This window comes from Lacerta agilis, chromosome 16 (assembly GCF_009819535.1).
Source record: "Lacerta agilis isolate rLacAgi1 chromosome 16, rLacAgi1.pri, whole genome shotgun sequence".
NCBI lineage: Eukaryota > Metazoa > Chordata > Lepidosauria > Squamata > Lacertidae > Lacerta > Lacerta agilis.
The window spans coordinates 20,149,850-20,166,456 of record NC_046327.1 but is presented as its reverse complement, the minus strand read 5'-3'; the positions used below and the strand labels follow the sequence as shown (position 1 = coordinate 20,166,456).

Here is a 16,607-nt window from a genome sequence, read left to right as displayed (position 1 = left end):
CCGTCATGTTGGAAACCTCCTCCTTCTAACAAGCACTTTGGATCCAAACACTGACTCCATAGCTGTCCCAGACAGAGAAGAGAGCTTTGTTAAACAACAAAAAAAAAAAAAATTAGGAATTGGTTTGCCCAAAAATGTACTGAGGGCTCAAAGGTAGCCACAGGCAATCAATTACACATTCAATTTGAAAGCTGACAAAGAAGGAGAGAGCAAGAGGCCAATCTCTTAAAGTCCAGTGGGGGGAGAGAGAGAAGACAGAGACAGAAGCAGGAAATATAAATGTGTTAGCTGGGCTGATATGTCACAGATATATAGAGTTGGAAGGGTCCATGAGGGTCATCTAGTCCACCCCCCTGCAACGTAGAAATCTTTTTGCCCAACGTGGGGCTCGAACCCATGACCCTGAAATTAAGAGCCTCACACCCTGCCATCTACTCCAAACAGCAGAGGATGAATATGATCATAATCTGCACATTTCGCAGAAGCCCTCCTATCTATCTACATAAGCAAGGCAATCGTTGATATAATACATTGGGAGTAAATAGCATGATCATGGTATTTAGAAATACAAGCACTGGAAAGATGGGAATTGTGGCTGCCCATACCTGCAACCACCTGGTTCGTGGGTTACATTTGACCATGCTAGTGTATATACCAGGACAGTTGTCTCTCATCCTGGTGCCATCCAGATGTTCTGCGCTCTAGCGGCTATTCACCCTGGCCAGCATGTCCAGTAGGCATGATGGGAACTGTAGTCCCAAACATCTGGAGGGCAGAAGGTTGGGAAAGCCTAGACAATGCTAGTCTGTCTGGACGATACATAGTCTAATCTAGGGCAAGGCAACCTCCTATGTTCCAGGAGTATCTGGGAAGCTGTGGAGCAAGTTTGGGGGAACCTGTGGCTTGCAGATGTTGCTGTGTTTGTTAGACCAGAGGCTTTCCCCAACAGCAGTCAGCCAGATAAAAAGTTAAGGGCAAAGCCTGCGCAGGTGGTGTTCTTTGAGAGAGATATTCCCTCTTTGGTGATAACGGTTTCACACTGTGCTACAACAACCCTCTGAATTTTGGTCAAGGAACTCGACTGACTGTTTTAGGTAAGCAGAAGGAGTTGGCAATGTGGGGGGGTGGAATTAAAATAATAGCTTGTTTTAAGGGCTGCAAAAGCACTTCAGATATCTGCTCACATTTAACGTTTTATATGGTAAATTTTACAGGAGTTGACAATTCTGCAAGGTAGGGCAATGTCATCGTCTGATTATTTATTTCTACCCTCTCTCTTTCTGCAAGGCACTCGAGGCAGCATCTCTAGTTCTTTCTCGTTGCTTGTCCTCCTCCATTTTCTCCCCACAACAACCTTGTGAGGTAGACTAGATGGATGGAGAGAGGGGGGGGAGCATCTGAGCCAAGGTCCCCCAATGAGTTTCATGGCTGAGTCCAAGATGGGCATTCTAACCACTAGAGCACACTGCTTTTCATTTATTGGTTCTCATCATCTTAACACTACCAACTTAACACTACCAGAGAAAATGGAAAGGTGTGTGTGTTTCTTGTGCTTCCTCTGGGATTTCCCAAATCTCTGTTTATTGAGCCCTTGAGGAGCTTATAAAGTTGTCATTGTCCCCAAACCAAACTCCCATAAGTGTAAGTTAAAGGAAGTAAAGAAAGAATTGTTTTAGAAGTGAAACTCCACATTCCTTCCCACAACCCAGGCTCCTTTTGACCACCTTTTGACTTCTAGGTCTTTTTTCACCCTCTGTAAAGCCCCCTCTGTCCCAGGTAGTCAATTCCAAGCACTTTGGGAAACTCCACCGACCTAGTTCCAACCTCAGTTTATTAGCACGTCTGGCTTCACCAGACTCTGTAAGGCAAACGCCTAATGTGGAGCCAAGCACACAAATTAATGCAGGCAAAGCCAGAGCCTTAAGCTGTGGGAAACAGGGGGGGGGGGCAGCTCAGGAGTAGGAACAGGCATGACAAACACACAAACCTCTCCCTGTCCTCACCTGTGTGATGTTGGGAGGCTGGGTGCCTTTAGCTCTTTAGTAAAGGTTTGCCTACAGGAACGTGATGCCGTGTTCCGCTGAAAAGCTGCATTTCGGACAAGGAACGCGGCTGACTGTACTAGGTAAGGAACACATGAACGGTGGGCGCAAGGAAGTCTTGCCACAGGGTTGGCAGAGCGAGAGAAAGCAGAAGCAAATAAATTTTAAAAAATGTGTCCGTGCAATTGACGCAAACCTCAGCTGAACTAATCTACAGAATGCAGGGACTCAGAAAGCCAAGGGCAAAGGGTTTGTTGCATTGTAACATTTAAATAGATGAGATTTAAAGCACACTTGGGGGGTGTGGATTGCTGAGGAGTTCTAGTCAGAAACACTAATGTTTTTTGAGGATGAGTGGGACCCTTTAAATGAATTGGGATTGGCTGTCATTTTGGGTTCTCTCGGTGGCTGGAACGGTAGGCAAGAAACTTGCTGGAGGTTGCAAGGCATGTAGGGCTGTATAATTAGCACCCAGTTCCTTTAACTGGTCCCATTGATTTCAGTAGGAAGGACTGATGCACAGGCTTAACTCTTCCGCTGAATCTTAAAGGGGCCACTCAGCTCCGGCCGGATTGTGTGCGAAAGGAAAACGCGGGCATCTTGTAAGATCTCCAGGTTGAGTGTCAGAATATCTACTCTTAAAAGGAACCCAAGGAGGCAGCAGGCCGGGGGGGGGGCACAAAGGAACTAAAATAGCAAAATGCATGGTGGCCACAGTTCAAAGTACTATACAAACCCATTCAGGAAAAAGGTCCCCTGTGAGAATAACAACAATAATCAAAATTATTATAGTTTAAGAGCACCCATGAGTTCATGGCTGATGTGGGATTTGAACCAGGGATTGCATGGATTTGAACCTGAGAAAACATTGACTTTTAAAAAAAAAAACCACCACCATGAACTCTACGTGTGTGTGTGTGTGTGGAGAGGGCAAAGCAGCACTAATCTTGTGCCTCGGCTGAGCTCTGGGATCTGGTTTTGGCATCGGGACTTAACTCTGGTGGATATGAAGAAAGGACAAAGAAACATGTTTCCTGAACATGGGCAGAATTAGGGCCAAGCGAGATGTGGTGTTAAAGGTATCTCTGCATTTAACATGCAGGCATTTAAAAATTCAGACAGCAGCAGCAGCTGGGAGAGAAGGATAATTACTGGGATTGCAGCAGGGGTGGGGGTGGAAATGTAACCTCTCCTGCAATCCTGAAGCAAACCCCTTTTCTGAAATGGAAATTACTTTTTGGTGGGGGGACCACATTGGCTACAGGCATGCAGCCCTCCGCAGCTGCTGGAATCCTGCAGGAAACAGGGCTCCTTGAGGAGAGCCTTTTGACCATGAATCCATAACCATTTAACTTCCAGTTTCAGGCTCAACAGCTATCATTGTTTCATTTATAGCCTTCCTTTCTTGCAAGAAGCTCAATGTAGTACATGATTCTCCCACCACAACCCCATTTTATCCTCACAGCACCCTGTGAGTTAAGGTTAGGCAGAGAGACTGAGATGGGTCCAAGGTCGCCCAGTGGGTTTCATGTGGCCGAGTAAGAATTTGAACCCTGGTCTGCCAGGTCCTTGTCGAGCAACAATCTAACCACAACACCTCACTGGATTTCTACACAACGCTGGTTGTAGTTTCTGAAGGAGGAAAACTAGTTGTAGGGTCAACAGCTACTTCTGGAGTTCCACATTGGCCTAGTTCTCGAGGTGGTAAAAGTGTATGTGGTTGCCCTATTTCATATTGCAGGTGGGGGCTCACATGACTGAATTTCTTTGACCTGAAACTTTTCATGTTTCAGGTTTAAGAGCTCTTGTAGCTCCAATTTCTGTCTGACAAATGTGTTTCCACCCTCACCAGAGCAGGCTTTAGTGATATGAGCCCCTCACCCCCACTCTAAAAGTGGTATACCCCAGACACATGTTTGCTACCTAAGAGGTAGGTCAAAGGACTACATTATTTGTTGACCCTGAAACTCTACCTCCTCCAGAACTACTTGTTTTCACTGAAAATCCTTTTCACAACTGGAGGGGAGGATGGTACATATATATCAACCCTAAAGAGGACTGCTGGTGCGGCAATTCTCACAACCACAACGAGGGATAGGAGAATATATCCATTTTTGTTTCTCTCCATTTGCCATTTTTACACTTAAGTTCAGGTTCCCACATCAGTTTCTTTCTTTTTTAAAAAGCCCTCATGAAAATTCACCAGAATTGTAATATTAATATATATGTTTTCGCATAACAAGTTTCCCCGCTATAATGCATGTTTGTAGATTGCTTTCGCTAATAGATGCATTTTATGCACATGTTATCCTAGCCTTTTTGTACATATTACTCTGCTGGAGAACTGCATTTCACACTCACTGGGAAGGAAGAGTGGGAGACCAATGTAACCAACTTTTTAAAACTGAAGACTGGAAACTCTTTATGGAACATTTGAGAAAGAACTATAGTAAAATGGAATGGCTGGCAGAATTTGAATGATGAGCAGCGGATTGAGAATGACAATAAATGGAATAGAGGAATTGTGTATTAGATATAGTTTGACGTTTAATTAAAAAGAGAGAAATGCATTTCAAAATTCGGGGAAGCTCAAAATTCAAAGGATGGTTGTGCTTTGGTTCACATCTTCTTTCAGAAAGTTTGGTAGGTTTGCCTTTAAACGTGAACTGAATTGAACCCCCCCGTCCCATCCCCCATCACAGCCACCATCTCACTTAATACACACTCCTCCAGAGCTGACAATTCAGGGGACCACATCCCCAGGTCAGATGTGGTCCTGGGGTCTCCACTTCTCTCCAGCTATCCAAAACATATTTAAGTAAAACCCAAATAGTCTGCTGTACAAATGCTGTTTGAGTGTGAACTTGCATGGCAAATATATATCTAAATGATAGTTTGGCGCAGTGCTTTATTTCTTAAAAAAAATGTTTAGGGGTACTCTCACTTTGACTCAAGAAAATCACAATTTTATAGTTCAAATAGGGGGGGATATAGGAAATGGACAACAGTACAAAGACTCACAAAATGTTTAGGGGTCTGCGTCCCCCCAGGAAAAAAGCACTGGCTTGCTGCCTAGAGAAGAAGACAAATGATTTTCATAGTGCCCCGTACCTCTGTGCACTGCATATGAACTTCATTTTGGACGTGGAACCAGACTCACTGTCTTAGGTACGGTCTTGGCTGTAAGTTGGTGGTTCTTGTGGAGCATTTGCCTGTTTGTATGTGCAGAGGGTGGGGGTATAAGGTTTGGACTTTATACTAATATTCTGTGTCCCATTTCAAGTCCTACTGAAATAAGGTGAATTTCTTATTAACCATGCCTAGGCACATGAATCTAGCTGGAGACTGATTAGAGCACCTGCTTTTTTTCCCAGAGCACCGGCAAGTAGTTTGAAAGAGGGACTGGTGTTTGTGATGTGCGCTGTGCTCACCTAACTTTTGCCTCTAATAAAATTTGCTGGGTTTTAAAAACTTGTTTCAAATATTTGCAGGTTCTGTTTCACCAGAGGCAGTTATGAGTGGGGTGGGGAGGAGGAAGTTTTTGTTCCACAATGATATCTAGAGCAAGAAAAATGGAGAAAATGTGGACTAAAGCCATGTATTTCTTATCTCCCCCACCCCTCCACCCCTCTCTCGTACACAATTATTTTTATGGCTCGAAAAATGGCAAAACTGGGAATTTTGGTAACTCTGAAACCATTCCGTGAAATATATTTTCCCTCACATAAATAGGAGCTCTGTCCTCCCCCCTTCAATAATATATGAAGCTTTTTAATATTAGCAAAATTAGTCTTTAAAATGGACAGTGTTATGACTGGGTCCACATGGACACGCACGCATGCACACATAGACGAGCTTGTGAAGAGAATTGGTGCAAAGGAATTGTCAGCTCCACATTGCATTGCATTGTTGCTTTTTAACATGGCAAAGTATGGGTGGTCTGCTTGTTCTTTTTTTTGTAAATAATTTTTATTGGTTTTTTCCTTTGGTTCTTTTTTGTTATTATTGCTAAACTTGGGAGCAAACAACAAACATAAAATACCAATTAATGGTTTTTAAACAGATATGAGAGTACAATTCGTACACATATATTTTATGTTTCAGCAGCTTCTCATAAAAACCAAAAATAAAAATAAGAAATAAAATAAAATAAAATAAGAAATAAATAAATAAAAGGAAATAAAATAAAGAGGGGGGGGGCCCCAGAAAAATCCACCTCTACACAACCAAATACCAAAACAAACACACAAATATTTAGACTTCCTATCATTTCCCAATGAACAATCCTTTTCTACTTGTGAATGTACCCAACATTGTTAGTTTCTCCTTTATAACCTTTCTAATACATTCTTAGAACAGAGCTTAACCTTAACTTGTCTCCTTCAGATTTTAAAACTCCAGGGTCACTCAAAGGCCGCCATGGAGTTTATACTGTTATTATTGCTTTGTAGATATTTTCTGTATTTTCCCCATTTTTGCACAAAAGCTTGTCTTGTATTTCCTCTTAAGCTATTCGTTAACTGATCCAGTTTTGCATATTCCTGTAGCTTATTTTGCCAGTCCTTTATCGTTGGAATATTTCCCCCCCTTCCAATTCATCGCTATCAGGGTTCGCGCTGCTGCTGTGGCATATAGAAATTCCTATGCCCCACAAATAACCCAGATATGCATTTTAAATAAAAGCACACATTCTACTCATGTAAAAACAGGCTGATTTCGGGACCGTCCGTGGGCCGGATTTAGAAGGAGATTGGGCCGGATCCGGCCCCCGGGCCTTAGTTTGCCTATCCATGACACTTCATTTGAAAGATTTAAGCCATCCAAAGTGGAACTGAAAACCAAGCATTAATGGTCACTCATCATTTAGAGCAAGGTTTCCCAAACTTGGATATCCAGCTGTTTTTGGACTACAATCTCCATCATCCCTGACCACTGGTTCTGTTAGCTAGGGATGATGGGAGTTGTAGTCCAAAAACAGCTGGAGACCCAGGTTTGGGAATTCCTGATTTAGAGGCTTTTCCTCCTTTAAACATATGCACACTCAGTTGGGTGTAAGTTCCACTGAGCTAAATGGGACTTACTTCTGAGTAAATGTGCATAGCATTGTGCTGCACATTTCCTACGTAGAGAAATTTAGAGAGAATACAATACAAATAATAATGCTGGCCATTATTTGTCTATAGAACACCTTTAAAACACACACACACCACATACTCGGATTAGCTCTTTGCTGTCTCCAGAAGTGTGGAAAGCCCTTAGCTCAAAGTTCATGCTCCTGGCATAACCGGTTAAAAGGACCTGAGGGGTCTGGGTTAGGAGGAGAGAGCTCTGCCTAAGTTCTCTCTGCCTAAGTTCTTTAGTAGCTCTAATGGGCTAGCTGGAACAAAGTTTGTGTGACCATAATTTCCCCCTTCAAAGAATATGGCCAATAATGTATCCATAATGTATGCTCTACATATTGAAAGTAGGTGCTGATCCTCCAACGAGAATTAAAAATCAATACCTTGTACAGAAGGTGGGGGCAGAATTCAATAGAAGCCCTGACTTGGAATTCAATCACAAGTCTTGTACAGTATGCAGGAAGATTGTAAGAGCCATTTCACACATTATGGTTAGCCATGAACAGGCACTCAACAGGAAGCTGTAGTTAACCCAAACTCTTGTGAATATGATACTCATGTGATTTTATTGCTTGCAAGCACAAGCTGCCCTCTCTCCTGTCCCTGTGCCCCCTGCATGTAGATTCCCCACAAAAATGATGCCATTTGGATAGGGCTTCCTAGAATTCCAATTCACTCATGCATCTCCACTTCTCCTTAGTAGGGTTGGATGTATCTGTCCATTTTAGTTCTCTCAGATTCTCATTTTTTCCAACCTTAAATTCAGCTCTCCGTACTTCTGCAGCAATCTGTGGGGGTTTGTTTATCATCCTGAAAATTCGCCAGCATTTTAGTGTGACTTCCTCCTAATAATCACATTTTTTTGTATGCAATTCCATGTAATATACGTGTTTTTTGCATGTTACTTTCATTAATATATGCGTTTCCATGCACACTTTATGTTAGTATTTTTTGCACAGATCGCTAGGCTGAAGTGCTGCATTGCAGAATTCAGAGAAGTGTGGGTTTTGAAAGCTGGTGTGTGCTTTAATTCACATAATGTTTCAGAAAGTGTGAATTTGGTAGGTGCGCCTTTAAATGCAAACTTAATTGAATTTCACCCCCAATCCCTACCTCTTGATCCTCTCATTACTTGATTCCTCAACACACGATGATTAGCAGCTGACTTTGTGAACTCACACCATTAAAAAGTGCTGTGTTTCGTAGGGTTGGGCGGTAAATTCTATGCATTTGAAGGCAATTCTACCTACTTTGCCCTTTCTGAAACAATATGAGAACTGAAACACAGGCACCTTTCAAAAATTTGTCCTTCTCCGAATTTTGCAATGCAGCTCTCCAGGCAAGTGTGCACAGAAACACAGATAAAAACATACAACCATGCATTCTATTAAGGAAAAGATTTGTGTAGCAGGCAAAAATGCGCACACGCGTGTCTATTTAGAGTTGGGGTTTTTCACGCTTACTTTAAAATAAATCGCAAACGGATGCCGAAATGTGGAGAAGTTAATGTAAGATTGGGAAAATGGGGAAACTGGGGGACACCACCATGGACGCATTTGCACATCCCTAGTTTCAGTTGACATCAAGGCTAGAAGTGAAATCACCAACGGCCTGTTCATACATGCAAGTTGAAAGTGATGTCGTCAAGTGGCAAAATAGCCAAATCAAGGTCAAGGAGGTATATCATCTCTGTATACCATGTGTTTGTTCCTTTCTCTTCCAGAAGTCGGCCAAGATGTCGTCTCCCCTGAAGTGACTGTATTTGCCCCGCCCAAGCAGGAGGTTGACGAAAAGGAGAAAGCCACCATTGTGTGTTTAGTCACCGATTTCTTCCCAGATCATGTCGCCCTGAGCTGGACCGTGAACAACGAGACGAGAACGGCTGGGGTAAAGACAGAGGACCCAGTATATGACACCACCGCGAAGCGCTATTCAATGACCAGTCGTTTAAGAATCACCAAGGAAGAGTGGCAGAATTCAGATAATAAGTTCGTGTGCAAAGTCAGTTTCCATGGTATAAAAGGATCCACAGACCATGAGGATAGCATAAATGGTGCAGGTAAGTGAAAAAGCAGGTTAGCAAAGACTGCCCTAAAGACTAGGGAGCTCAGATTCCCAGGAAGGTGAAATCTACCACAAGCCACCACGTTCTCTATGGATTCCCATAGTTTTGTACCATACACAGTCCTGGACACATTTTTCTTTTTAAAGTTTTATTTACATGGGCAAAATGCTCCCAGATCCATTTGACTGCAAACCATTCCCCATCTCTAATAGATTTTCCTCGTAATGTGTTCTATCATATTCAAACTTCTGTTGATGAACTCCTTTCATTGCATTTGTCTTATTCTACAAACTGATCCTCAATGGAAACTTGTCTATAGATTTCCAAATAGCATGTGGTTTCCCTAAATGTGCACGAGAAATTGTGGCGGTTTTCACACCTAGCCAAATCTTCTGATGCCAATATTCAAGGAAGAGTCTATTCCTGCTTTTGGGGGGGGGGCAAAAATCATTTTGCTATTAATATATTGCTCTTTATTTCCCCCCCCCTTTTTTTTTACACACAACCTCTGGGGACATTCAGGTGAAGTACATGCACAACTGGGGTTTTAAAGCTTTGCTTTGGAAATGTTAAACCCCCCACAAACCCACCTGTCACTTTCCCTGTCTACTTTCAATTTTTCCAGCTCTTAAGGATAGCTAACGTGTCTTCTCCCCCTTCCGCTTTCAGATTGTGGCGGCGGCAGCGAGGCTGCAAGAGGTAAGCCAAAATTACCTTGTGCTTTCAATGCTTGAATTTAGTTGGAAATAAAAAACACAAGAAACCTCCCATATACTGAGCCAGACCATTGACTCACCTAGCTCAGTTTGTCAGCCCTGGCTGGCAGCAACTGTACAGGATTTCTACAAAGGTCTCTCGCAGCCCTACCTAGAGATGCCAAGGTTTAAACTTTGGGACCTTTGTATCAGATGCTCTACCAGCGAGCTACAGCCCTTCTGCCAACCGGTATCTGGTCTCCTACCCAACAGCCCTTGCAATAAACATGGTCAGAATTAAGTCCCGTTGACTTCAGTGTATACAACTTCCTGTTTAGGGAGGATGACGATCTGTACATGAAGACAGGAGGTTACCTGTGTAGGTTTGATTAATTCTGAGTTCAGTGTGACTGGGCAGCAGGGGGACCTCTTGGTTCTGCTCCAAAACATTTTGGCACAGCCAGTCCATGATAAACCTCATCTCACCTTCTGATAGCCTCCAGGGCACACATACAGGCATGTCATCATCCTGGGCTTTCAACATGGTGAAGGCAAAACAATATTGCTACCCCAACCCCCAGCAGAAGTCTCAGAGCAGATGAAGCCAAGTTGCCTGGGGGCAACTGTAGATTGCCTGTAGCTCTCATTGCATGGCTTCCAGCACCACGAGAGAAGAAGGATAGCCCCATCCTTCAGGAATAAGCAGAGAAGGCAGGTGTAGCAAGGCTTGAGGACATTCCAAGCTGTGCTCTGTAGACCTCCCCTGCTGTTTCCAAAATGGCCCTAGAACCTGCAAGAAAGCATCTGCTCCTGTCCTATTCAGAAGGCTTCAACCCCAGTCCGAACTCTTGGTTTTGACCCTGATCCTGGATGGGGTATGATATTAGCACAGCAACTGTGGATAGGGAGATGTCTGCATTTTGATCCATGTTTCTTTGCCCATTGACAGATCTGTTCATCTAGTAACCTCCGCTCCTCCAGTCAAAAGCTACACGAATAGGAATTGCCAATAATTGTTCTCCGGGTTGCTTGCTTGCTTCATGCAGAGCCTTGTGTGCCGTTTTAATATGTAACCCTGAAATTTGTGAATGTCTGAATATAAGCTGGTGCACAAACACGAGCAGTTATCCATTGGTTCCCACTCCTATGAATTACTTTCCTTGAAGCTGGCCAAGCTTTATCTGAACTTTATCTAAATTTCTTCCTCCTTATATTTGATTGCTTCCATAAACAAGCGAAACTTATGGTTGGGAGTCAGGTAACCCTAGACCAGGGGTTGGCAAGGTTTACCTCGCCTGGGCCGGTTCACTCCCACGGAGATCGCTACGTGGGCCGGATTGCAGTGAGTCCAGTTTAGTGCAGTGCGCGGGGACTCGCCAACCAGGCAGCTCAGTTCAGGGGCAGCTTGTGGGCCATTTAAACGACCACTGTGGACTGCTTGTGGCCCATGGGCCGCAGGTTGCCGACCCCTGCCCTAGACTGGGTACTTCCCAGCCTCCTCTAAGCGCCCAATATCATCTCAAACTAAAGGAAGGTTTTCCTGAACCAGCATGCAAACAGAAATGCAGCTGTCACACTTCTCTGAATTTTATGTTGACATTCTCCATCCTAAAAAGGCACACACAAAGGAAGCATACCTTATGGGAAAGGGCACCCAAAAATGCTTCAATTAGGGAAAACCATGTATAAAAATGTATTGTAGTATGGAATATTTCTGGGGGGGTGGTATATTGGGTGCTATTTGTGTGTGTGTGTGTGTGTGTGTGTGTGTGTGTGTGTATCGTGGCGGGGGGAGTGGAATTTGCTGCCACAAGATGTGGTGATGGCTATCAGCTTGGATGACTTTTGACCAGGGTTTCCCAAACTTGGGCCTCTAGCTGCTTTTGGACTACAACTCCCATCATCCACAGCTAGCAGGACTAGTAGTCAGGGTTGATGGGAATTGTAGTCATGATTACCATGTTCTACCTCCACCATCTGAGGGAAGTAGGTGACCTTGTGATCATTCACATTTCTTTCCCACTCTTGATTTTTAGAGTCGTATCTCACAGAAGCCAACCTTGGGAAACTGGTGTATATTCTTCTCATTTTCAAGAGTGCCTTGTATGGAGCCTTTGTGATGGGATTAAAACTAAGAAAAAAGGTAAAGTGCAGTGTTGATTATTTCTGTCCTGGGCCCACCAATTTCTTCTGAAAATGTGACATACGGATTCTTCCGCTGTGACTCGGCACTGAATTCACTCTGTTTAGCTTTTAAACACCACAGGCTAATCCATACTTCTTCTTGTTCTGCTGCTTTTCCCTGAGGAAAACAACTCTGTGAAAATCCACCCCCCCCCCCACCCAGATCTTTCATTATTCTGGTGCATTTAGCCCAGGAGTAACAATCTGCTCTGTTCTGTTTCCTGTTCCATGACAGTTGGCACTATAGGCATGTTTTGCCTGGGGACATCTATCCTGAGCTGAGTCACCTCCATGAAGAGAGAAGGCAAGATGGATACGCTCAACCTCGGAAGTCCAAAATAGCATTTTCTTAAAACAAAAACAGTTGCTTAGGGTCAGTCAGTAAATAATCTCTCTTTGGTTCTCTTAAATGCTTTATTGTTTTGTATTGGAAACATTTATATAAAAAGCTTTTTTTGGGGGGGGGGGAGAAGTCCTTGGACTGAGGAGGACACAGAAGTTGGAGGAGGTGTGTGTGCCCTTGTAGGGTAGAAAGGATCTCCCAGGGTGAGAGTCTGGGAGGAAAAAGCAGGCTCCCAGATGGAAGGTGGGAAGGCCTACCTCTCTGCATAGGGATAAATGACAGTATATACATGATATAAATATGGAAAATGGCCTCCTAGGTATTTTTTCCTCTTTCTTTTTGTCTTTCAGCTTTTTAAATATTCTTGTTCTGTAGGCTAGCTTGATTCTTATTGTATTCTATGCCGAAACTTCAATAAAAACACTTTAAAAATATATATATATTAAATGCTTAATTTTAGTAAGGCCACAGCACATTTCTCCCAGAGTTCCTTGCCTTTCACTCCAATTTTAACTATGTTTACTTGGAAATACATATGCTTAGATTTCCAACTTTAAAGTACTATTGATTTTCAAGGAGAGAGAGATGAGCAGTACAGCCTTACGCATCACTCCTGTGCAGAGATCGAGCGGCAGCCAACATGATCTGCTTTTTAGTAACGTCACTGAATCCTTTGTGCTGAGACTCCTATGTTTCGTTTCATAAACTGCTGTGTCAAAATAGTTCAGATCCAAACTAAGCTCATGTTGTGAATGTCTTTCTCCAAAGAGAGGCTATGGGTTTTCTTGTGACTGCTTGATAGCAGGGAGGACAAGGGTTGTTTTAGTTAAATATAGATTTAATGCTTTTGAAATAAAGGCATTATGACAAAATGAAACCAAGAGTGTTGGGCGAATACAACGTTTTGCTACCTATTAAAGGTGAAAAATCCTTGCGCCCGAATGACAAGCTGCACCCGCCGAAGTTCTCTCTTCTTCAAGGTGCATGTCGCTGGTGCCCAACGTGCTTTTAAAGTCACCTAGAAAGCACCAGACTGGGAAGCATCATGGGCGTTTACTATGCAACAATGATGTTTTAGACCACTGTTTCCCAACGTTGGGCCTTCAGCTGTTTTTGGACTACAACTCCCATCATCCCTAGCTAGCAAGACCAGTGTCAGGGATGATGGGAATTGTAGTCCAAAAACAGCTGGAGACCCAAGGTTGGGAAACACTGTTTTTAGACGGACCTGTAGAAATTGGGTCATTTGCTTAGCCAACTTTGAAAACGTCCCCTTTAAGAAAATAAGCAAGCGAGGCATTCATGCGCACAACAGGATGTGGCTTGACATTTGCTTGTGCGGCGGTTTCTCCCAAGCGGTGGTTACCACAGAGCAGGTTTCGTTGCAGCGTGGGGCTTAGGTGATCAGGCACTTTTCCTGCCATGGTTAGAAATAGCACATGTTGTCCCACCCACAATGGTGGCTTCAGGGCCTGGCTCTATCACACAATCAATCTCCTGCCTCAGCCAAAAGCTGTTGCTCCGTGCTGCAGGTGCACCGGTTGTGGCCAGTGTGTGCCGCATTTCAAATGGAAAGTTTAGTGGGTATTTGTTGTGCACCACTCCTGACGTGTCCCCTGTCGATACAAACGTGCCTCTATAACAAATGAGCACTCTGGATTTCAGCAACATCGAGTCCTCTCTTTTCTTTCCTTTCTGAAGGCTGCTGAGTAGCCTAGATTACTCATACTGTGAGAATAATGTGTCCTCAGCGTGTCCTCACACCATTTCCTTTTTAATTCAGTTTTTATTGTGACAGAGAAGAGCGAGAGACAGCGGAGCTGTTGCCCTGGGGAGCCTTCTTTTGACAGCGCCTTATAACCTAGTGATTTGTCTGGACCTAAGAAGCAAAGGCTACTGAGTACAGATGTACACAGTATAACAGTGGAAGTACATTTGGTTTCTTATGGGCAAAGGGTTAATATCTCATGTCAACTTCTCCAAATATCCACACCATACATATAAAACACATGGCTTTCCCCAAAGACTATTGGGAACTGTAGTCTACACCCAACGTAGCTATTATTCCCCAGCACGCTTAATAAACTACAATTCCCAGGATTCCTGGGGCAGTAGGGGCCATATGATTTAAATGTGTGGTGTGCATGTGACCACAGTAAAAGTGGAAGTTTCCCTTTTGAAGTTTTGTTCTTCCAGGATGAGTGTCTGAAGATCAACAACACATGGCCTGGTGTGCTCTGCAGCATAGTATTCCTGGATATCACTCTGACGTTGTTGATCTCATACCCTCCACCATCATTAATAATAATAATAATAATAATAATAATAATAATAATAATAATAATAATAATAATATTTTATTTATACCCCATCTATCTGACTGGGTTCCCCCAGCCACTCTAGGTGGCTTCCAACATATAAAAAACACAATAAAGCATTAAACATTTTTTAAAACGTCTCTATAAAGGGCTGCCTTCAGATGGCTCAGGGGTTGGATAACTCCATACCCTCCAACATTTCTCCAATGAAAATAGGGACGTCCTTAGGAAAAGTGGGAAATTCCAGGATCAAATTAGAAATCGTGTTGGCTTCTGTAAATCTGGGACTGTCCCTGGAAAATAGGGACACTTGGAGGGTCTGCATTTTCACTTCATTGTAATCTAACCTGTGGGACAAAGTTAACCCCCCCCCTCTATGCTCCTTGCCCCTTCTTGTGCCACCACCCAATTTCTTATTTTTTTTGGTGTTGCCACTGCAGTGACACAACAACAGGCACAACTGATGTCAAGGAAGAAAAGGGGGCACATGGATGCATCTGGGAGGGAACACACTCTGGCAATTAATACAAAGGAGGGCCTTTGTGAAATGTGCTTCAAACGTATGTTGTGGCTGTGAACTGAGCTCCCTGTGGAGATCAGGTGTGCAGCAATGTTTGGCTTGCCCAAATATTTTTATTTTTAGCCTGGCATTTCCCAAAGACAGATATTTGAGTTCTGTTTGGGTTCCTGCTGCTGCAGTTGTTGAAACCATATGGCTATCTGGATGTTGTAGCTGTTGCTATTTATTATTTTTAAAGGTTATGTGTATATTGTGAACCTCTTTGGGATCTATTTACACGGGAAAAGCAATGCACAGTTGTTTTCCCCAATCAATCAATCAATCAATCAATAAATGAGGTAGAAGAAAAGGTATTCAAATAAAAATAAGCTGCCCATCTGACTGGGTTACCCCACCAGCCACTTTGTGCAGCTTCCAACAAATTAAAACACCAAACATCGAAAACTTCCTTGTACAGGGTTGCCATCAGATGTCTTCTAAAAGCCAGAGAGTTGTTTATTTCCTTGACATCTGGTGGGAGGGTGTTCCACAGTGCAGGCGCAACTACTGAGATGGCCCTTTGCCTGGTTCCCTGTAACCTGAATGATGGGGGTGGAGACACTCCTTCAGGTATGCAGGACCAAAGCTGTTTAGGGCTTTAAAGGTCAGCACCAACCCTTTGATTTGAATTGTGCTCAGAAATGTACTGGGAGCCAATGTAGATCCTTTAGAAGACGCAGATGCGGTTGCCACTCACAGCCACCATCCTGGTGCTCCTTAACACAGCCCTGTAAGGGATATCAATACTTTTCCAATGCAGGAAAGATAATAAGGGTGGGAGGCTGAAGCTGAGCTAGCTTAAAACTTCTCCCTAAACTCACAGGTAAAATCTTAGCTGATATTCCATACAGGCTGCTACTCACATAAGTGTTCCACTTAGAAATCCCAAATTGTTGCTGCAAGGGATCACTTTCCATCTCTGCTTGGGAGGTGACATTCCAGGTGGGTTTGTGGCCATAGAAATAACTTCCAGCATCCCTTTGACAATAGTGTAAAGGGACAGGGTGCCATCTAGTGGCTCTTGATGGATATATAGTTTTGAATCTATACACATAACACATATACACATAACACATGTTTTAATGTATTTTTAATCTTTGTTGGAAGCCACCCAGACGGCCTGGGGAAACCCAGCCAGATGGGCAGGGTATAATTTATTTATTTATTAATTATTATTATTATTAATGTATCTTCAGCAGCTGTTTTTCACGTGTTGTTCACCCAAGTGCTGCGTCACTCCTCTGTGTCTGTCAGAGAGTCAGTCCTTTGTTGATGGCTTCC

The 16,607-nt window shown here is 43.3% G+C and overlaps 1 gene segment (V, D, J or C); it reads left to right on the top strand.

The window, feature by feature from the left end:
* Nucleotides 1-1,965: 1,965 nt before the first annotated feature.
* On the top strand, nt 1,966-12,425 carry LOC117061123. The segment is given in 5 exon segments: nt 1,966-2,125; nt 8,886-9,227; nt 9,897-9,926; nt 11,959-12,065; nt 12,342-12,425. Coding segments are annotated over 5 exon segments (549 nt in total).
* The last annotated feature ends 4,182 nt before the right edge of the window (nt 12,426-16,607 follow it).